Below are 24,050 nucleotides of genomic sequence, written 5' to 3'. Positions count from 1 at the left end.
CCCTCCCCAACTCCACACCCAAGAAATCTGATGGTGCTGCAACAGCCAACGCCAACCACTCCACTCTCCTGACCCACCACCTCTGCCACCCATGGGGCTACATCCACCTCCTTTGTGCCAAACACCCCCCTCAACAAACATGCCCCCCAATCTCCTATCCTCCCTATCACACCGACCACCAGCTGTAGACCACGCCCAGCCACTCCCTTCTCTTCTCTTAGCATGGCACATCTTTCCCTTCCATTAAGCATTGTCTCAACCCCCTTTACTGCAGAACCCCTCCCTCTCGCACACTCCTTCAGCACCCAAACACACAAAACTCAGAGGTAGAGGCTGCCCCTCGCCTTCTACTCTACATGCATCGCCAGCCCTGCATCGTTCGACCCGCCTCTCCTTTCCTAGCTCCACTACCATGTCTCCTCTGTCAACCCTGCCTACCACCTACCTCCCTGAACACAGCCTCTCCCTCCTCTTTCCCATGAATCCCACATTATCTCCCCTTCTCTTATCCCCAGGCACCATTCAGTAACAGCACCAACCTGACACACCCGAATGGCCCAGCTCCTCTCACCACCCTCCACTTAAACCTCTAAGCCACTTCCATCTGAACAGACCACCCATCCCAGGCCACTACTTGGTCGAAGACCTGCGACTGCCCGCCCTCTCTTCCTGGCACCGAAACACCCGCCGCCATCTACACACCCACCAACAGCATCCCTGACCAACTCAATCTGCCCAAGTACGCTGTATGACCCAATCCACCCTCTCCCTGCCACCACCATCATCCTACCAGCCACACCCACAATCCCATCTCGGCCAATCCCTGACACCCAGAAAAAAACTGACCCTACAACTACCCACAAAGTCACATGCCTACTTTTCAATGCCCTCTCTGTGGCCACAATCAGACACAGCATGTATGATCTCTTTATCTCCGAGAATCTCGATCTCATCTTCATCACAGAGAACTGGTTTAAGGACGTCCTTTAACCAAACGCTCACGAGCATTCCCACCCGACTACGCACTCATCACCCACAAAAGACCATATAGAGGAGGAGGATTATCCATTATCCACAAACCTCACATGTCTTTCACCTCCACAGAAACACAACCCAGCAGAGCTAACTACAAATCCCTTCTAGTCAAACTCTCTCACACAGCTTCCTACTCATCTACAGGCCCCCCGGATATGACAGACATTTTGTCAACAGCTTATGCGACTCACTTGCGGCCACATTAATTACCCACCCTGCACTCACCATACTGGTGAACTTCAATATCTGATTCGACGTGCCCAACAACTCCATGACTCTGCACCCCGGTCGACAACCTAGAGGCACTCAACCTCACTCAGCATATTACAATACCAACGCACACAGCTGGCAACACCCTTGATGCCATCTTCAGCTCCACAGGCCTTATCTCCACATCCACACCCCCAAACCACTCATCTGGACTAACCACTCTGCCTTACCTTTCTCTCGCCACCACCCAAGAAAGTCGCTATCCCTATCTCTCAGTTCAAGTGCTGGATCAAGGTCAAAGTACTAACAGACCTGGCCGAGGTGTTGCTTCACACCCTCCTCTCCCTCCTGGCCACAGATGCATCCTTATCCATAGTGCTCTTCGACCACTGACTCACTGGATGCACTCCTTCCTTCAACCCCTTCCAGGTCCGCTCCCTCCCGCATAGGACCTATCACAAATTGGTGCACCCCTAACCTGAAGACTCTCAAAACCCACAACTGCTCGCTCAAGCGCAAATTCCGAGCCTCCAGATCCCCCAAACCAAATCAGTACTTGCCCACTATCACCAAAACTACAAATCAGAGATCCAAAAGGCCAAAACAACCTACTATAATAAAAAGGATCTTCAGTAGCCATAGCATCAGCAAAGAGCTCCACAGGGTCATCATGAAATTCCTGAACCCTTCTTGAACATCCGCCTCGACCACCTCCTCGTAAACGCTCGGCAACTCCCTCTCTGAACACTTCCTCAATACAGCCCTAGACAGGACGGCAACCCTCAACGCTAAGCTCTTCACCTTGTCCACCCGCTCTTCAAGAACCAGCCCCCCCGAGAACCCTTTGTTCTGCTCTTTTACCCCTATCTCGAGCGAGGAATTCCTCAAACCACTATCCAGCAGCCGATCTTCCGGCTCCACTCTTGACCCTTGTTCGCCTCCCTCCTCAAAGATATCTTCACCTCCACTAGCGCAGGAGAACTGGTAATGACTTCCTCACCTCTGGCAACTTCCCAGAATCCTTCAAAATTCTGCATGTCAAACCTCTGCTTAAAAAAGCATCCCTCGACCCTCTGCTACCAATCAACTACAGGCCCATCTCCAACACCTGATTCCTAGGCAAAACTCACCGACCACACTGCCTTCTCACAGCTCAAAGGTTTAGTGGAATCAAACAATTTCCTAGACCCCATGCAGTCAGGTTTCCGTCCATGCCACGGAACAGAAACCACGCTGATCTCTATCTGGGATGACCTCAAAGTCACGGCAGACGCAGAAGGATGCACAGCACTTGTTCTTCTTGACCTCTCGGCAGCATTTGACACCATTAACCACATGATCCTTCTTGACAGACTGCACTCCCAAGGAATACGAGATTCAGTGTTCACCTGGATTGCCTCATTCCTCACTAATAGACAGAAAATCACCCATTTCCCCCTTTTCTCTCTTCCGCATGCCCAGTGAACACTGAAGTACCCCAAGGCACCTGACTATCTCTCTTTCTCTTCAACCTTTACATGACCCCCTGCCCAGGATTATCTGCTCACACAACCTGACCTGCTCCAACTTTGTGGATGACACACAAATCATCTTGAGAATTCCTAAATCGACCAGTTATCCTCGCCCCCTGACATAGCAGCATGCCTCCCTGACTGTGACCGGTGGATGATGACTAACCATCTTATCTGAACCCAGGGAAAACAGAGAACAGGGCACGCGGCAAAACTGCTCTATTCCCCCAACTGACTCCCTGGCCACCCTCACTCAGCCAACAGCCCGACCATCACCACTGTCAAAAACCTCGGCTGCACAGTGGACTCAGACCTAACTCTGTTCCACCACATCAACATTGAATCCAAAACCTGTCATTTCCACCTTAGGCGTCAGAAGCGCATCTTCCCGTACCTCACTTGCCCCAACAGACTGGCTGCAATTATGTCTGTTGTCATGTCCAGACTTGATAATGCAAACTCCCTCTACCTGGGTGCACCGGCATACCAGCTAAACAATTCCAAAGACTACAAAACTCGGCTGCCAGATTACTTCTCACAATGGGATGAAGGGACCACATCTCACCTGCTCTCTACACCCTACACTGGCTCTCAATCGGAGGCAGGGCCAGCTTCAAATTCCTATGTATTACACCCCAAGCGGTGCACAAAGCAGGCCCCAAATTCCTACAAGAAAAGATTACGCCCAACTGTCAAGCACTGCCCCCCTCCTAGTGGTCCCCACTTCCAGTTTGGCAAGGATCGGAGGGTCTGCCTACTCAGCCCTGGCACCAACCTTGTGGGACTCACTGCCTCCCTGCATTAGACACAGCGAAAAATCTATGGCCTTCCAGAAGGCACTCAAAAACTGGCTCTTCCTCGGAAAACATATAAGGGAACGCTCCAACCATTTGATTTACCACTGAGACCAAGAAATGGCATGTTAACCCGCCCAATATGGGCCCTTTAATAGATTCATGCCAGACGATATCTACCACGATTAGCTGGAGCCTTTGCCCCAGACTTGAAACCCGAATCGCAGTAGCACCTATGTACATGACGGAATTGATTCATTGCCTTCTTCCACCAGCTATACGGTACGCTCTGAAGCCTAGAGATATCTATCTCCAATAATATGGACTGATTGTGCTAGGCTCGTAACCCAAGCACTAGTAGCACTTATGAGCTTGATCACTGGCATGCAATTATGCACTACGCCATCAGCCAAGGAAATGCCATTGCTTGCTAATCCTACTCATCTGGAAATCCCTGAGCAGAACTATATACCAAGGATAATCTAGCACTTATTCTTTGCTAATCCCAACTATCTGGGAATGTATTTAGCAGAACTACTAACCAAGGGCATCTCTAGCACCTATACAGCAACAAAATGAATTGGGACAGATCTGCCTATCAACGCCCAGCCGTCTTTGCCAAAGCAATTTGACCCAACAAGACACAAGGAGAACCTTAGCCTAACAGCTTAGCCTAACAGCCTGAACAGAAAGGGAGATACCACCCCCTCAACAGGCACTGGAAGCTCATCAGGGAACAGGGTCCCCTTGGAAAGCATACAGACACTCAAACACACCATTATGCTAACTCCTTCCTCTGTACCAACAAACGATAATGCAATAGAATGGTGTCCAGTCAAAGGGTCGAATGAAAAAGGGTTGAATACAATACGTTCGACTCAAAACGACCGAAAACCAAAGGATCGAATGCCTTTTTTTAAAAGTATTTTTTTTTTGGGGCTTGGTATAGGCAAAAATTGTGGTTTTTGGGCAAAGAAACAGGGGTTTGGGGGGACCCCCCCCAAGAAAAATGCATTCGATCTTTTGGTTTTCGGTCCTTTTGATTCGAAACAATTGTATTTCAAATCTTTTCATTCAACCCTTTCACCTACAACCCAATAGAATACCCCACAATTAATTTGGCTTAGCTGCACACATACTATACACCTCCACGAGTACATCAACAGTCTTTAGAACACAGCTATGCCCCTCGAAATTGGCCTAGCTGCACACATAATCTCATTCACAAACTTCAGCGCTGCTAGAATGCAGATGCCCATGTCCATTGGCCTTGCTGCACATATTCTACTGATCTCAAACAACCACTGCACCAAACCTAGCACTAATATGCAGCTACATAACACTCATCCCACACTAGCTGCACACATACCGTGTGCACCCAAGCACGTTTTACTACATTACTCTCTCCACTGACCTGGAATGCGGTCCCCGAGGGTGTTCAACCCACAGAGTTTTGGAACCATACCAATGGTAAAAGGTGCTATATACATGCCCAATAACATAACATAACATCACATAACATAACATATCATAAGATAACATAAGTGTTCCAGGCAAATACGATCTCTAGAGGCCACCCCTTGTGGTCCTAAAGAAATACATGGCTCTCACCACCAGGATATGGGCACAATCAAAATAGTTAAGTGGTTGAGTTTGGGCCCTCTACTAGCCTGGCTCACTCTTAGTGAGTGTCTTGGATATGAATTTGGTACAGACTAGGTGGCTATGGTACTAGTAAACTGAATTAGGCGCTTTGGTGGGGTGAGGGCTCCAGCAGTCCAGACAAGCAAAATGGAGGGTATCAAGGCACACTCCATAAAGGTATCTACAAAAGGACTTACTATTAAGATGCCACCTCACCACTTTTTGTACCCAGATTCAGGCACACTAGTAAACTGAATTAAGCGACATGTAGTGCGCTCTAAGAGGAGGCTCTTGGTGGACCGGTCCCTAAGGTGAGCAATGAGCCACAGCTACCCTTGTTCTCCCTCCAGTATGTGCCTAGAAGGTGAGATTGTTACGGGGTAGGTGACTCCTCTCTCTGGAGGGTTAAAGCCAAACTCTACATAAAATTATGGGTTGAGATCTGGATGCTATGACTAGTTGGGTAGATTATCCAGAAAGGTACACCCTAAAATTTGCCAGTACAATTGTGTCATGTTGTGTGGGTGTGCAGGTCCTCCTCTGACACTGGGCCAGCACCCACCACTGTGGGAGTCAGACCTGGTTTAACTGGATAGGTACACTGGCCTACCCTCAGTACTACCATCCCCTTCATTGGCAAGGAGACCTCCCCACAAGCTACAGGCTGGCAATGTCAGTGCGTGTGACTGATATTTCAGTTCTTACCTTACTACTTGATCTGGCAGCCAGGCAGCCACACACGGGTACAGCAGGCAGCTCTCAGGGCAGTAACGCCTCTTCTCTAGGACTGGTGGGCTCTGGTCCATAGATTCTGGAAAAGGGGAAAGTTAGAATCCATGTATAGAAATGGCTGTTGCTGAAGGTAGAATATGGACAGAGGAGAGAAGCGGAGGGCACAGAGCGAGGCAAGTTTAGTCGGAGAAGTTGCAGATGTTAAGGTGCTCTTCATGTGATCAGGGACCTAGACCCGGTTCTGGGTCTGAGTCACATGCACCAGAAAACTGTGGAAGTGGAAGGCAGGCCAAAATTGGAAATACTTTGTGGGAGACCCCAGACAGAGCCACAGTTTTGGGTCAGGGAATTAACAGACCCCGGTGAGGTGTGTGTTGTGTATGCAGACTGGGTCCCCCCTCTGGCAATAACAGGCAGGCTACTCAGGAAAGTGAGAACACAAAAGAAGGCACCAGCGTCTTTGCAGACATCAGGAAACACATTTATTAGAGACAGGGAAGTAGGCTCACTGCCAGCAGAGTAAATTAGGCACACTAGACATGGATGATTTTCTGCACTGACCTGCAGGCACAAGGAGGGGCATTGGTGAAAGTAATACTGGATAGGCACATCCAGAGAGAGAGATTGAGGGAGAGTGAGGAGCACAGGGAGTTACAGAGTGAGGGGCACAGAGAGTGACAGGGAGTAAGGGGCACAGAGAGTGAGTGACTGACAGATTTATTTATTTATTTATATTTATATAGCGCCCAGACAGCCCAGGGGCATTGTGGCGCTGTTACTTGCATGAACTTAGTTACAGGGGGTACAGGATTGGTAGCAGTCGTTGGCACATTATGATTGCTACAAACAGATTTTGTTTAACAAATTTACATTTTTATACTCTATGAAATAATGTATTGATTTATATTGAAAAAGTTGATTCTTCAGCTATATTAAAAAAAAAAAAAAAGATTAGTCATTCCAGCTCATGCATCTTTGGTTATCGCATTACAGACAGTTTATTGGCAAACATGGTGCTCCGAGAGACCTTATGTGAAGAGGATGGTTTTCATAGCTTTCCGGAAGGCAATGAGGGCTCACCTTGGATTGTGGGAGGTAGGGCATTCCAGTGTGATGGTGCGAGATAAGGGAAGCTGGATCCTCCGGCTCTGGCTCTTTTTACTAGTGGCACACAGAGCATGTTGGTGTATGGTGACCTGGTTGGCCTTGTGGAGGAGACGGGGTGGATTCTTTGTAAGAGGTAGACGGAGCGGTGAGGTCGATGCACTTGTGGGTCAGTGTCAGAGCTTTGAAGATGATTCTTTCCCTTATTGGTAGCCAGTGGGCTAGTTTTCTGGCCTCAGAGATGTGTTCTCTTTTCGTAATACCTTGGGCAGCGCGGAGGGCTTTGTTCTGTATGATTTGTAGCCTTTCCTGGTTTTTGTTGGAGGTTCCTAGGAAGAGTACATTGCAGCAATCTATCCTGGAGCCGGTGATTGCTATGGCTATGTTTGTGCAATTTTTTTTGGAGAGGAAGGGTTTGACTGCGTTGATTAGTTTGGCGTGGTACGCAGCTGAGGAGGCTATTGCGTTGACTTGTCTGTCCATGGAGAGGTTGGAATCCAAGTAGACACCAAGAGTTTTGACCGAGTCTGAGACTGGTATTTTAATGGAGTCAATGGTGAAATGACTGAATTGGGAGTCTAGATTTTTTAGAGTGTCGGGGGAACCTACCAGGAGGAGTTCGGTCATGTCGGAGTTGAGGCACAGACCATTGTCTGCCATCCAGGCTTGGATGGTGTTGGAGAGGTCAGGGGAGAATTTAGCGGTGGCAGAGAGGTGGTGGCATAGGACGTCATGGTCTACGAGGTCGAAGGCCGCTGATAGGTCGAGAAGTAGGAGAAGTGCTGGTTTGCCCATGTCTCTGGCGTTGTCCATCTGGTTTTTCAAATCAAGTAGCGCAGTTTCAGTCCCGTGTTTGGGGCGGAAGCCAGATTGTCGGAGACCTAAGAGTTCATTCTCTTCAATGAAATGCTGAACCTGCAGATAGGCTGCTTTGTCCAGTATTTTGAGGAGGAATGGGACAGTGGTAATGGGTCTATAGTTGTTAGGGGAGGTGGGATCAACAGTTGTTTTTTTTAATAAAGGGCGGACCCAGGCTTCATTGAGGGAGGTGGGGACTTTCCCTCTGGCAAAGGAGGCATTGACAAAGGCTGTCAGGAAAGGAGCTAGAGCTTCAGTGCAGTCCTTGATGAGGGTGGCTGGGCATGCATCACCTTTACAGTTAGAGGGTTTGATATTCCTCATTATGTTGATGATGTCTTTTGGTGTATGGGTTTGAAAGAGAAAGGTTGGGGGGGTTGGAGGCTGGAGGGGGACAGGGATGTTTGTGTTAGGCATGGCTTGTTTAGTGGCTAGTATTTTCTTTTGAAGGAGGTTCAGTTTGGCTTGCATGGCAGTTTGTATTTCGTCGCACCAAGCTTTGTCTTTGGTGAAATTCTGGGGGGCGGGAGTGGGCGTCTCTAGCTCCCTGAAGATAACAAAGATTTCTTTAGTGCTAGATTGAGCCTCCAAAATTCTGGATTCGAAGGATTTAGCCTTTGCTTGGGTGATTGCTTTTTTGTGTTTGGTAGAGAGGGCTCTGAAGGTCATCTTATCTTTGTCCGAGTGGGATGTTTGCCATTGTGTGAGTGCAACCTTTTTCTCCTTGCGGAGTGTGAGAAGGTCTGGGGTGAACCATGAGTTGGAGTGGGTGGTGGGTTTGAATTTGCGAGGTTTCAGTGGGGCAATGGAGTTGATGGCTCCTTTGATGGCACTGTCAAATGCTGTTGCAAGTATTTCTGGGTCTGTGGAGAAGGGAGGTCTGAAGGCTGGGCCTTGGAGGAAAGGCAGTAGCCTTTCCTTGGTGAGCTGACGGGAGCTTCTTGCGAGGCAGGGTGGCAAGGGTTGGGGTGCCGGGTGGAGAGGCTGGTGGTGGGGATGCTGAAGGTGATGATGTGGTGGTCAGACCACAGGGTGGGCGTGTTACCAGTGATGGTGAGTGGACAGTTGTGCTGTGCAATCCAGTAGAGGGTTCGTGCCTGGGTGTGAGTAGGGCTGAAAATTGTGTTTTTGTAGCCTAGTGCCTTGAGGGCTGAGTCAAGGGATTTAGCTGCTGAGTCCTTGCAGTCAAGGAGGCCTAGGTTGACGTCCCCAAGGGGAATGGCTTTAGAGTTCTTTTTAAGTATGTCTGAAAGGAGGTGGATGAGCGAGGCTTGAAAGTCACCTATTGGGCCTGGAGGGCGATAGACAATGTGAACAGCAATAGTACAGTGGGGAGAAAGGTTGATTTTGACTTGGATGTAGTCACTGTTGTTGTGCAGGGATTTCTCTATCTTTCTAATGGAGAGAGAATCTCTGGCAATGATTGCTACACCTCCACCTTTAGAGAGGCGATCTTGTCTCGTGATAGAGTAGGCTGGAGGTAGTGCAAGGGAGAGTGCAGGACCGGAGGCTTCATGTAGCCAGGTTTCTGAGATCATGAGCAGATCAAGATCATGGGAGATTATGAGTTCATGGATGTCCAGAGCGTGAGCATTAACAGACCTGGCGTTGATCATGGTGCATTTGAGATGGGGTTGTGTAGCAGCTAGAGGGGGGGGGAGAGGGAAGCGAGGGAGAGGTGGTGGACACACATGGAGTAGCAATTGGCACAGTAGCATTCAAAATGGTGGTAGAAGATTTGCCTAACACAGATTTTGCATTGGGGGCATATTTTCAGTGGTGGTGGAGACACATGGAGTAGCAATTGGTACAGTAGCATTTGAAAATGGTGGTAGAAGATTTGCCTAACACAGATTTTGCATTAGGGGGCATATTTTCAGTGGTGGTGGACACACATGGAGTAGCAGTTGGCACAGTAGAATTCAAAATGGTGGTAGAAGATTGCCTAACACAGGTTTTACATTGGGGGGCTCATTTACAGTGAGCGCATATGGGGTGACATTAAATATTGAGTCAGTGTGGTTAACAGTGGGGTGCGTTGCTTCATTGGCAACTATATAGGAGTTGACTCTGATGTCTCTGCAAGTAGGGCGGGAGGCTCTGGCCTTGTTTGCCTGTAGAGTGGCATCTTTGTAGCAAGTGGGTTGCAGAGTCCGGGAGCATAGTCTTAAACTGCGGGTGCTTGTTGCGAGTGGCTGGGAACAGATGGTGGACTTAGGAATGCAAGCACATAGTTTGAGGTTTCTTATGGTAACACGGGTGAGGTTAGAATACAGGTGGGGATGGTCTGATTCCTTACCTACCTGATGCGGCATGACCTTGTGGCAAGTGGCGAACGAGCAGCGAAGAGCTCCAAAGAGCACAGAAGGCCTTTTCTCTTGGCCTTCTCTCGTCGGCTTTGCCTCTCTGCCCTCTCCCGTTCCATTTTAAGCATGAGGGGAGGGGCGGGCGGGCCAACGCAACGAATCAGGACCTTGGGCTGCGGCAGTGAACTTGGTGGCGTCAGCTGATCCTGTTGTTGTTGCTGAAGTCATGGAGACGCGGGCATCCATCTTAGATGGGACGGCTGAACACGCGGCCGTGAGCGGGCTGGAGCAGCATCCTGTTCCGAATGAAAAGTGAACAGCTGATCTTACTTCCAGCTGATGGGGGCGGAGAAGTGCTTGCAGCGGAGCTGCAAAGAGCACAGAAGGCCTTTCCTCTTGGCCTTCTCTCGTCGGCAGTGACAGGGAGTGGCAGGCACAGAGAGAGAGTGAGGGGCACACAGAGAGTGAGGGGCAGAGAGAGAGAGAAAGAGAGAGAGAGAGAGAGAGAGAGAGAGAGAGACAGATGGACAGACAGACAGACAGACAGAGAGAGAGAGAGAAAGAGAGAGAGTGAGATAAACAGAGAGAAAGACAGAGAGCTAAAGGGGCAGATGAGAGCAGGTTGGGGAGGAAGGGCCACAAGGGGATGCAAAGGGAGTAGGCCAAATTGGGAGAAGTGTACCTGCTTGGGTCTCTGTAGCTCACCTGACCCCACCCACGCATCCGGCACTGCAGCCAAAAAAAGGGCCTAGCCCTGGTTCTCTTTCCACGTATAAGGCTGTTGCTCCACCCCTGCAGAACCCACCCAGGAGGAAAGGGGCAGGGATGAGAGGGTGTAGGATGACACATGCAGGCACATGTCCCCCTCCACTGCTGTTACTTCCCCTCCCCAGAGGGGGAGAAGAGTTTCTTGGGAGGTCAAAATAGTTACCAGGGTCCAATTAACAGGAAAAGGGTAGAGATTCAGGTGGGGGGTGGTAGGCTGACACAATCAGGCACAGCCCCCCTCCTCCACAGCTGTCCCAGGAAGGGGATGGATGGACCCCAAGGAGGAAGGGGCAGGCACATGACAGGTGGGCAAACATTCCGGGATGGACACAATGGTGGATGTACCGCCCCCTCCTCCACAGCTGTCCCAGGAAGGGGGATGGAGGGACCAAGGAAGAAGGGGGCAGGGATGCAACAGGTGGGCAAAAATCCTAGGATGGACACAATCGTTCACACTCAACTGTTGCAGGGTGCAGGGGGGCTGGTGACAGGAAAAGATGAGCAGGTGAGCAAACATAGGCAGGCCCCCTTGGGGGGGGGGCTGTTCCCAGGATTCAGGGAAGCTTATTACAGGAAAGGGGTGGGGCCAGCTACCAAGCTGAAGATTTTACACTGGTTGTAAAACTGGCAGCAGTTAGATGTCGCCTGCGGTGGGAACACGTTTACAAGATGAGAAATACAGTGGGGGATGAAAAGTCATGTAATACATTGAAATGCAACAATCCCCTGTGTCTGGGCCAGTGCAGTCAGATATTAAAATGCACCAAGTGACATATATAAGAAACACAGGTATGCAATACATTAAAATGCAATAAGTAGCATATATCATAAACAACATAGGCATCCACCCGCAGACTCATTTCCCCAGTCTAGTTCTGCTTATTTCTTTTCATGCTGGTGCTTGCTCCTCACAGTATTTGCCCTCCATCTCCCCTCCTGATCTCTCTGACCTCCCACAGCAACGTACATCCGTTTTCTCACAACATGCTTTAGTGGTAGTTGTTATCACTTACATCGCTACACCCCCATCGTGGCAACTCTCTGTGGGCTCCTGGACTTTCGCACTGTGGTGTTTTTTTTACTTCTATGCACCCCCCATTGCTGTAACATTTTTGTGGGCACCTGGACTCTCGTACTGTGGTGTATTTTTACTTCTATGCACCCCCCATTGCTGCAACATTTGTGTGTGCCTCTAGACTCTCGCACTTGGTGTGTTCAACCTCCCTGCACTCCCCTTTCCCTACCATGTCCTTATCTAGACCTACTTTCTCTATCTATAACCTTCTCATCTTCTTCCCTCTCCACACCCCTCTCCTACTACATTTCTCATGCACTTATCACGATCAGAAACGCTATTGGCATGAACAATAGTCTGATTGTTCTGTCTGTTCTTACCCAATCCTTCTCCCTCCCCTTACTCCATGTATAGCTCTTGCATTGTTGCAGCGAACGTCAGGCACGTACAGTAATTTTTGTCATATGTTGTAATCAATTTATATTCCTCTTTGTTCTATGTTGTAACTCTAAATGCATAGCACTTGCCCATTCTGAATGTTCCGATGCCTTTTAAAATGATCAATTCTGTTTCCTTAACTACTCACCATCCCTGCGTTGGGGCACTTTGAAACGCTTATTTAAGTGTATAGGTGAAATATAAATGACCAATAAAATAAAATAAATAAAATAAGACCTATTTATTCACATTATGAATCTGTTACTGGCCACCGTAGTGTTAAGAAATTCCCCACCCACAAAGGGGCGGGATTTGATGACATACATGTTGGGGGAGGTTTCTGAGGGGAAGACGCGCTACGCGCCAGTAACGGTTGGAACCTTGAATAAAGCAGGTTTATGTTCTAACCCTCTATGCGTGTGTGTATTCTTTCCGCCTGAACACCTGGCAACACTGGCGACGAGGACCGTCCGACACACACGACTGAGCCCTCCTTGCTGGCAGTCTGCCGGGCTCCTTGCCCCTGGCATCCGTCATGCCTCCTCCTCCTCCTGTTGCTGCCGTCGATCCCGCCGTGCAGAAGCTCTGGCCTCGGCAGTCTGCCAGGTCTCCTCCTCCTCCTGCAAGCGTTCCCGCTGAGCGCGCTCGGGCCCAGGCAGCCCGCCAGGCCTCTTCCTCCTGACAGCGCCAGTGATTTTGCCGCGCACGGCCTCCGGCTGTTGCCGGCCTACCAGTTCCCTGAAGTGATGCCACGCCCCGAATCTGGATTTGGAGCTCCAGCTGCCTGTGCGACCCACGTGGCTGTGCAAAATCCGACGATGCACACCACGGTTGAAGAGAACGGCCGGCCCCTCACAAGATTTGAAGCGCCCGGTTCCAGGCACATGCGCAGCTACCGGTGAGTGGACCAACACCGCCCTCACTGACACGTGCTGTGCTCTCCACCAATACATCAAAGAGAGCATTTGTCCTGCAAAGGAGAACAAGACCCAATACCCCTGCACAAAATTGGCCGACGTGGTCCCACCCAACAGACACACAGTGCCCCCTGCACCTTACCTCCTAGTCACCCCGCTATTGGTGCCCATCCACAAATATTCGTTATTTTGATATCAGGACCCCGCTACACCCAAGGGAGACGCCCAGATCCTAGCAGAAAAGAGGACATCATCGCCACAAGATGAGCAATCCAACATCGCCCCAGCCAGTCTGTGCGGCTAAATCTATACAGCTGCGGATGCCACCACTTCACCACGACACCGCAAGCCAGGAAAGGGCCTAGGTGGACTGAGTGGATGGAGGATTTCCAGCACTTTCTGAGAGGGTTAGGAGACGGCGACTCTCCCCATATAAGATACATCTTCCTCAATCTGGTGGGGGTAGAGATTAAGACCATTGTCAAGACCATCACAGCAGCTGAACAAAATGACTTTGCAGCATTAATCAAAGCCCTTGACAAACTTCTCATAATCGAACCAAATCGCGATTATGAAAGATACCTTTTCAACCAATGTACGCAGAAACTACAAGAGACGGTGGATGAATTTATAACCCAGTTGAGAGTAAAAGGAGCTCACTGCCATTTTGATGCATTTTCCCTTGACGAGGCAATACGCCTCAGAGTCATAGAAGGCTGCCTATCACCCGCACTCAAGAAGCAGTTGTTAAAGAAGCCCCTCACTATTCCCGAAGTCAGCGAGCCTGCCCCCATTTTTGAGAGGGTTGACGGCCAAGCCCCTCCATGACCGGCACCAACAACCCAAAACAAGACACTACCGAACTCATAGCCACTGTCCAGCCACCTTGCCAGGGCGATAAAGGTCCATACTCATACAGACCCCAAGCCCCACAACTTCCACGTCAACAGAGGCAATGCTACCGCTGTGGAATGGCATTTCCACACTCAGGATCCTGTCCGGCACTATCACAAAGGTGCACGAACTGAGGGAGAGAAGGACACTTTCTGTCAGTATGTAGAGAAGGGAAACCTTTTCCCACGATACGACCCCAAGCACCGGTCAGGATGCCGTTCGCCCACCGTTTCCATAATATGGACCGCAAAGGCACTACCAAACGAACCAGCGACGATACGTGAGAGCCGTTGATGAATATCAAGATCATGAGTACCCACAAACGCCTGACTACACATATCAACCACAATACCTAATGGACGAATATGACAACCCACCGGAAGGATATGGGGAGGATGCATACTACCATGATCCTGCAGCAACCGCATATAATATGTATTATGACCCCCATAATCAAGACGAGTATGTCAACCTCATACTGGACAACGAAGAAGCCAGAGAAGCCCCCAAAATACCAATCAAAATGGAGAACTGCCTGTTTCACTTCATGGTAGACTCAGGCGCCACCGTAAACATTATGGCTGAACAAGACTACTCGAGAATTCCAAATCCACCAGCACTCGAGCCGTCTCACTCCAGAATTTTCCAGTGGGGTTCAGCCACACCCTTACAGACTATTGGACATTTCCCATCTGTTTTCTCCTAAATGGACGACAAGCGGACACCACCATCCACGTTATTCAATCGCTCACCAGAGGGTGATGCCTCCTCAGTTATCACACCGCCTCTCGTTTAGGACTGATCGAGATCCACGTAAGAGCTGGAGACACCATCACTGCAACCACGAGCCGACAGGAATCGATGGAACAGATCGAGACAATTCTCTGCGGACAATCCCAAAACCTCATCACACAAGCGGACATTGCACACAAATTCCCGAACATATGCTCTGGCCTGGAAAAACTCAAAGGTCCCCCAATCAAACTACACATAGACCCTAATGTGAGACCTGTGTCACAACACCCAAGGAGTCGGATTTCACCTCCAGGAAGCAGTGTCATGAGAACTCCAACAACTACTCTCTGATGGCATCATCGAGCCTGCGACAGGACCAACACCAGGGGTTTCCCCCCTTGTCATCGTACCGAAGAAAGGGGGCAGGCTACGCCTGTGTGTAGACATGAGGGTAGCTAACACTGCCATCCAACGTGAGAGACATCCAGGTCCATGCATCGAAGATATAATTGTGCAATCAATTGAACAATGCCTGCATGTTCTCCAAACTCGATCTAATCCAGGGTTATCACCAACTGGAATTGCACCCTGATTCCAGAGCAATAACGACCTTTGCAACCCACAGCGGTTTGTTCAGATACCGGAGATTAAACTTTGGCATTTCTTCCGCAGCTGAAATCTTCCAGGAGGCGGTGCGTCAAATCATCAGACCAATACGAGGAGCCTTAAACTACAGTGACGACATCCTCATTTTTGGCTCGTTAAAGGAAGCTCACGACGCCGCCCACTTTGCCACCTGTGAGGCATTACAAGCTTCTGGCCTCACGCTGAACATCGAAAAATGCAGTTTCAGCAAGGCAAACCTCAAGTTTTTCGGACATATTTTTTCAAGTGAAGGGATGATGCCTGACCCTGTAAAAGTTGACACGATCACAAAACTCAAAGAACCACAACAGGCTGCAGTCGTCCGTTCCTTCCAAGGAATGGCCTGATATTGCGCCAGGTACATTCCACACTACGCTTCACTCACAGAACCACTAAGGAAACCTCTACAGAAAGAAGCGACATTTGACTGGACACCAGCATGTCAATGTGCATTAACAGACATTAAGCAAGCCCTCACGGAAGCCCACTGCCTTGCCTACTTCAACCTGACCTGGCACACGGAAGTGATAGTGGACGCAAATCCCGTCGGCCTAGGAGCTATTCTAGCACAGACAAGTGGTGCAGATGTCAACCCCAGGCACATGGTAGCATACGCACGTAGAGCAATGGCCACCCATAAACGGCCTACTCCCAGGCGGAAAAAGAAAGTCTAGCCGCGGGCTGGGCATGCAAACATTTTCACAACTTTCTAATTGGAAAAAAATTCACCTTGATAATAGACCACCCGGCATTGCTCTCAATATTCGGCAACCCACACACCAAGATGCCTCAGAGAATAGAGTGATGGGGCATTCGCCTTCAAGAATATGATTGCGATGATATCATTCATCGACCCGGAGGCGACCTAAACCCTGCCGACTACCTGTCGCGGCATCCAGTGGGGGGCCCAATGACACTGAGAGGGGATGTTGCATGCGTCCACTATGAAGCGACAACCTCGTTACCACCCACACTGTCGCTGGACATGGTCGCTGCTGCATCGGCTTCGGACCCCACAACCTCACTTGCCATTAGTCTTACGTCGACCAACAAATGGAGGGACCACCGTAGAGCAACGTTGGCCCACCCGGGGGTGTGCAGACAAGAAATTGAGAGACTAGCTAGAGTACACAATGAATTGGCCATAAATGATCACAACATTCTACTCAGAGGCCGTCGCATTGTCATCTCAGCTGCTCTAAGAAATGAGGTTGTCCGCACCGCACATGAAGGACACGGGGGGGCTGAAAACACAAAAAATCAACTGAGATGTCACGTCTGGTTTCCATTCCTGGACGCTACAGTGGACGAATGGGTAAATAACTGCCATGCCTATCAGTGCACATTGCCAGCCGAACCCCCTGCTCCTCTACAACATACGCAAATACCAGATCACCCTTGGGGAAGAGTGGCCATGGACTTCAATGGGCCCACAGAGTCAGGCGACTATCTCCTACTCCTGATCGATGAGTATTCGCGAGTCCCTATAGTAAAAAAAGCTAGCCACCACAGCCTTTCCCCAAGTAGCTGCAGTACAGGAGGAAATACTCAGCGAATGGGGAATACCCAGAGTGATCAAGTGCGACAATGGACCACCCTTCTGCGGATATGAATTTGCAGCGCTGGCAAAACACCTAGGTTTCAAACACTTGAAAATTACGCCTCGACACCCGCAAGCAAATGGGATGGCGGAATGATTTATGGCATCAATAAAAAAGACAATCCAGAGAGCCTGCATCGAAACAATCAACCCGCATCAAGCACTGTGTCGACTCCTCAGAGACTACCGAAACACACCACACGAAACCACAAACAAAACACCTGCCGAACACATGGTCCGTTATGAGGTACACACCCGCATCCCACGAAACCCGTAAGTCACAGAGACCCCAGATATTGAAATACTTCAGCGAGATGCCGTAAGGAAAGAAAGAGCGAAGCAGGACACCGACACAAGGCGCAAGGTAACGCCAAAAGACTTTCAGATCGGAGATGAAGTTCTGGTTCAACAATCCATGATACGAAAGACAGATCCAATATTTGCCCCGAGCCCCATGAGAGTCACAGCGGTAAAAGGAACAGTGGTGACAGCCCAAGACCACGACAAAACCATCACGAGAAACTGTCAGCAATTCAAACATTACCTCAAAAGAGAAGAGAGTGAGTCTCCCCCGAGACCCATCACCCCAGAGCTACGGGCCCCACGAGACGACTTGTGGGTCCCGCCTGAGGAATACGCTAGCAGAACTGAAAACGGCGAGGATTCCCAAAACAAAGAAGCAGAGGCCCGTCATGAGAGACCACAGCGAGTAATTAAGAGACCGGCACGACTGGTAGAAGAATGTTAATCTGACGTTTGGACATTTGTTCAGGGGTGGTGTTACCGGCCACCGTAGTGTTAAGAAATGCCCGGCCCACAAAGGGGTGGGATTTGATGACGTACATGTTGGGGGGAGGTTTCTGAGGGGAAGGAGCGCTACGGGCCAGTAACGGTTGGAACCTTGAATAAAGCAGGTTCATGTTCTAACCCTCCGTGCGTGTGTGCATTCTTTCCGCCTGGACCCCGGGCAACAGAATCCAGAACTGCAAGATCCAGAATGCAATGAAAAACAACAGGACTGGACTAACGTCTCCTGAATCAAATACATACATGCCAACCTCCCAATTTAGGCGGGAGACTCCCGATTTTTCAGTGAAAAATACTTCTATTTTTCACGTTCTCCCGCCTATAATAATGATTTCCCGAATACAATCCTATAGGAAAATTGTTGTCTCCCGATTTCTCTGAAGAAATCTCCCTCCCAGGTGTTACGGAATGTTGCCATGTATGCAAATAGTGCATGTGGGTATGGATGACAGTGTTAGTTTCAATTTGCAAAAACCTTTTAAATAAAATCAGTTCCTTAAAACCACATGCTGATGTGTAAGAAATTATCTTTTTGTAAATACGAAGAACATGACAGTTTCTCAATGTAAACGTAAATATACTTTAGTGTGAAATAATTTAAAGGGACACCAAACATTTCTTGCGAAACATTCAGCTACTTGAATAAGAACACAAACGTCATATATCTCAGTACCAGCACAATGCGCAGCCTCAACATATTAAGTCAATATTTAGCCTTTCATTAGAACTCACGCACCGCCAACACTTGTGCCTTTCTGTTGCTACGTTTTGTATCATTGACATAAAAGGACATGAAGCACGAATAGATCTCTGTAAACATAGAGTCCACCCAGATACTGAGATCCTCGGTTAAGAATTGAAGCAGATCGCAATAAAAGTATAACTCGAAAAGGTTCGTTGATTAAATAAACATACTAGGATTAAAATCAAATTAGTGAAATGCTTTACATTTCAGGAGAATACAAGTATTAGAATATATTCACTTGCTGCAGTGATTAACTTTAGCTTTTTGTTATAATTTTAATATTGATTACGAAATATAACTTTATTTGAAAATGTCCAGTAAGTGTACATTGTAAATCACTACATTTAAAGATGGCCGCGATTTATGAACCACCCATTTCAAAGTTGTGTGTTACGTCTACACATTTCAACTGAAACGCGCCTGCATCCTAAAGGACAAGAAAGCAACATCGACTGGGTCGGAGGTTGTTCAGAACAGTAACTTATAAAGACGGGCTTCACGGGTGGGGAGTGGGAGAAACAGCATTAAGGCGAGGGGCTATGTGAGTGTGCAATCGTTGGGACATATGTTTGCCGAGGTAGGTGGCACTAAAACCGGATGTTGCTTCAAAGTATACGTCTGTTAGGATGTGTATGTTGGGGCCGTACATCTTTAGGGCTGTAGGTAGATACCGTCTTCAGCGATTTTGCAAGACATTATTAGGTTGTGAAAGAAAACTATTCCATTTCCCCAGTTTATAACAACTGTTTGCCCTCGTTTTTATCGGCAGTACAGGGCTCTAAAATGTTTTTAAAAAAACGCTGCAGTATAAATTTCGTCCACTAAATGTCAGATTTTTAAAATACTGTTGAGCCATCCTCTGCATCCATAGAAAAAGGTATTCTTTGGCAGTAATATCTGTGACACACTTAGGTTTGTTTTAAACTGAGAAGATTGATGTCATCCAATTTAAATCCTTCCCATTTTCCTTAAAAAAAAAACAACAAAAAAAACAAGGCTACATACTTATATGAAACGTCGATGTTGTCATTAAAATATGATTTGTTTTGTTAACTCTTTCAAAAACTGCGATGTTAGATTTTCCATGTTTCATTTTACTTTGTGTATGGCAGACGTTCTAGCATTTTCTGTGGCTGAGAGGTTGGTGTGGGGACACTGATAATATGCTAATAGTGAGGCAGATGAGGTGACACAATTGAGGGAATGGAAGAAAAGACGAGGTTGGGTAATAAGGGGTGGCAGGGCTGAGACCGATGAGGATAGCTCTCAGGTCGGGGGATGGTGAGATTGATCTTTTAAGGGTGGAGGGGATTGCAGGGGGTGCGGGGGGGGTGAGGGGGAGGAAAAGGTAGAGATGTTGCTGAAATTCGAAGGCAGTTGTGCCTAAGGTAGGAGACCTAACAACATTCCCCATGTCATCAGCAGTTGCTCATCCAGTTCTAGGTTGTTCTTTGCATTCTGTGACATGTAGTGAATTATAAATCCACGAGTGTAAGAAAACAAAAACTGAGCAAGGACCTCCCGAATACTATGGTATATTGGCATATACAGTTTGAGCATAGCATGGGATGGAGTTTTGCGGCGGCGATGTGGAGGAGGGTGTAAAGGTAAAACTGGAATGCCCCTGTTTGAGCGGAATAGATAGGCTGGGAAATCCCACACCCAATAACATAAATGGTCAAAGTAAACAGTGAAACCCTGCTTTATTAACAATGCACATAAAGCAGGGACAGCATGCAAACAAAATAATTGTGAGCTCTCAAGCATGGCAACGGTAAAAAAAAAAAAAGCATCACCATTGACGTCTCATTACAGTCTTGGTTACAAGAACCTACAGGGTACGGGGATTGGTTAAGGGGGTTGCCTACATATAGAGAGTATATGGGTTAGTCCTTCCATTGGTTATACTGCTATCTGATGGCTTCACATGGGACCACCTTTAGATTAATAAAGGGGAATACATGTAATCTTCAAAGTTTGCTATTGGTTATTGCAATATCTACTGGTCGGCATAACAAGAGTTTTTATTGGTCGGCACCTTGGCTATGACAGGCCATCAGCACATGAACAAAAATGGGAGTGAGTAGTGAGAAGTCCAAGATCTGCATTGTTCCAATTTTATAACACGCTATCCCTTATCCCTAGTCCATGAGCCAAAATCTTCCTATGTACTTGACCTTGCTAGGCGCCTAACGTCTGGGGAGTCGAGGCAGGTGCTGGGACATGTCAGGCCTTAATGAATAGACACTGTTCTTGATTTCTAGGTCACGTGTGAGGAGACCATGTTCTGAATTATTCTGTCCTGTATTATTTGAGATTTTAGCTGATATGAGCGCAAGTGTTATTACTTTTCCAACCACTGGGAACTTGGTCGATCCATTTTATACTACGTTTTAATTCATAATTAGTTGCCACCTAGCATTCAAAGGCTATTTGTTCTTCAATTAATATAAGAGAAATGTGTCTTGTGCCTTGGGAATTCTTTTCTTCTGTTTAATTGATTAACACTTGTAAAGCGCGCAACAGCCCAGAGGCATTGTGGCTTTTCTTCTGAACTGTTGAAGCCCTCCTTTAATTCTTCCAGAACCTTCGAGATGGGTTGCGCAGCCACTGCCTGTGCTCCGCACAAACCTGTACTTCAGTGGATTCAGCAGTTTGAGTTTTTTTGAGGCTTTGAGACGTCAATAATTTCAATGCGTGTGACGACTTCCATTTTTACGAAGATGGCGCCTTTTACTGTTTTCCTACATTAGTAGACGAGGTATATCACTTGTGTAGAGTTTCAGCGTATACATTACTTGGGTTATATTGTTCTTGTCTTTATGGTGCAAGCGTTATTCTTCGTGTCTAAATGCACGTTTGATCTAATGTCTGCTTTTCATCAGGGTGAATGCGTATTTGCTTTGTGTCTATTCTATTGCACGCGCGTATGCCGGTTTAATAGTAGGCCTGCTTACTCTTGTCATCTTCAGTTACATTGGGTCCATTTCTTCCTGAATTGATCCAGGATAAGGCCGGTGCGTTTCTCTCCATTACGATATTGGCACAGGCAGTTGCCATTAATGACCTATTCATCTGCCTCTCAACAAGGGTATGAGAGGGCAAATGGTTATGACAAATGAGATGTGGATGCTGAGTGTAAATGTGGGGCACCTAGCATGATGGGAGTTGCCATTCCCCTCACCCACATTTGGAGCACAGAACTTTCTTTGGAATCATCTTCACCCTCCACTAGCCAATCCCACCTGCACATGTCATTGGGATGACGTGCATTTCAAGATATCCTCTGCAGAATTGGTCACCTTCTTTTGACTTTGTTGAGATCCCTCACCCTATATAATATCTTACTTCATCCTCCTTGAACACACATCCGGTTTCGTGGAATTGGGTTGCTGAGTTAAGAGTATGTTGTAGAGCAGGGGTTCCTAATCCACAGGGATAGGTTTGAGGAATGGTTTGCTGAAGTTCAGGATCAGGGGTGCAGAAGCTTGGGTGAGGTAAAAAGGGATGAGAATTACGACAGTTTGTGGTGCTTTGGGCAAGGTGGTTCTAAGGGAGGGAATGAGGCAGAGTGCTACAGGTAGAACGTGGAGGAATTGAAGTTAAGTTATAGGTGGATGCAAAGGGTGTGCAGAGGTAGGCGGTGAGGTGTATGCATGAGTTTGGTTAAAGAAGGGGTTGAAGTGTGTGTGTTAAGGAGAAGGTCTATTGAGGCCCAGTGAAAGACTTGCCAAGCGGCAGGGTTGCTAGTGTAGAGAAGCCCCTCAACGGTCGCACCAGAAAAAATGCAACCCACGAGGGGAAAAAAGGCCCAGCACACCTCTTGCAAGGAGAACAAGGTTTATTTGCACACAAATAGAGATGCGCCAGCGTGGCACTCTGCTGCCACGGAACGTTCTGCTAAAACTAGTACTTGCAGCACATTAAAAAGGCACACAGCGTCATCGGTGACGTAAGTTACATAGGCTACAAATCCGAATGGCTTGTTGGTGAGACCCTATACATAGGCTACCTGCTCCACAAGAGATGCCAGGCCATTGGTTCAAGCCCCATCCGTCCATCTTCTCCCACGTGGGCTTCCTCTTGTACGTCATCAGGCATGAGGCTAAAGCTAATTTCTAGTTATATGCAGAAAAACAATACATTATTTATCTCTAACCTAATGTGCACCTGGTACTGCAGACAAGAGCTAAGAGGATACTTTGAGGTCATTGCATTTCTCTCTCACACTCACCCACCTACACACACTCACCCACCTACACACACTCACCTACACCCCTACACACACACACACACACACACACACACACCCCCAGCTCGATTCCAGACACGTCTGCTTCTGCCCCAGCTCTCCACCCTAATTTTAGATTTGTTGTTTTGCCCCTCTAGGCACCTCGCAGCACAAATCGCGTGACCTTTGGTGAAGGCAACTGGTCACTGCTTTCTGATCTTTTCTGATAGATTGGGGGATAACCGTTGTATGGGACTGACTGGTACCTTGGAATGCTGGGGTCTTGGAATGGGGGCATCTGGGTGATATTACTTAGAGCTGGGGCGGGGGAAGGTCGGAGGCTTGTGCCCTCCTTGTGGGATCGCTTTTCGCAAGGAGCTCTCAACCCCTTCGTTGCCTTGCAGGGCGCATTCTTCCTGGGATATGAATGCTTGCAACATGAGCCAATGAAAGTTCTATGTAGCTCCGGCCTTTCTCACCGGTGCCCAAGATACAACCTATTCCTGCATGCACACATTTATCCCCATGTTTGTGGCCTAGGGCTGGGGTCCTGGCTGCAGTGCGACGTCAGGCCTCGATATAAATATGGCTTCTATTATTGATAATGGCGTTTAATTCCCTGTGTAGTCTAAACTCAAAGTGTGCACTACCCTCTCTGCGCTATAGCCTCTGTTGGCTCCCCCCTCCCGGACCCCTACCATAAACCTCCATGCCTTTGCCTCATTTAAAAGCGCTCGGGGGGGGGGGGTCTGGGACAATCGCCCCCCCCTTCCCAACACTAGGCGGAACGGGATGAGGGGAAAGCAGCTGAAGCCAATTGGAATAAAGCACAAAGGCTGCAGCAGAGTTATGGTGCATAGGCGGACATTAAGGTCGGAAGAGTGTATGGGGAAAGGTAGCAGGAGGTTGAAAACAGTAGGCAGCTTACAAAACCACTCTGAAGTCCCAACAGCTACTGATGCCACCCACTTACAGCTTCATTACTGAAGCCACTTGCCTAGCACGCTCTCAGCACCCTCCAGCCAGTTGGTAAGTATCACTCACCTTTTTAGCTAATCCAA

At 48.3% G+C, this 24,050-nt stretch overlaps 1 protein-coding gene across 2 annotated transcripts in view; it reads left to right on the top strand.

The window, feature by feature from the left end:
- Nucleotides 1-24,050, top strand: part of OCA2 (OCA2 melanosomal transmembrane protein) — a 1,377,074-nt gene that overhangs the window by 179,064 nt on the left and 1,173,960 nt on the right. The window contains exon 1 of one of the 2 annotated variants that reach the window (XM_069636601.1): nt 19,201-19,335. The exons of the other annotated variant lie outside the window; for it this stretch is intronic. Within the exon in view, the coding sequence (XP_069492702.1) occupies nt 19,324-19,335 (12 nt within the window). The 5' untranslated portion in view covers nt 19,201-19,323. Of the gene's footprint in view, nt 1-19,200; nt 19,336-24,050 lie in introns of those variants that run through there. 2 annotated transcript variants of the gene reach the window in all.

This window comes from Ambystoma mexicanum, chromosome 7p, assembly GCF_040938575.1.
Source record: "Ambystoma mexicanum isolate Mex_15411 chromosome 7p, UKY_AmexF1_1, whole genome shotgun sequence".
NCBI lineage: Eukaryota > Metazoa > Chordata > Amphibia > Caudata > Ambystomatidae > Ambystoma > Ambystoma mexicanum.
Note: the sequence above shows the minus strand (reverse complement) of the source record. Positions and strands in the feature narration are given on the sequence as shown.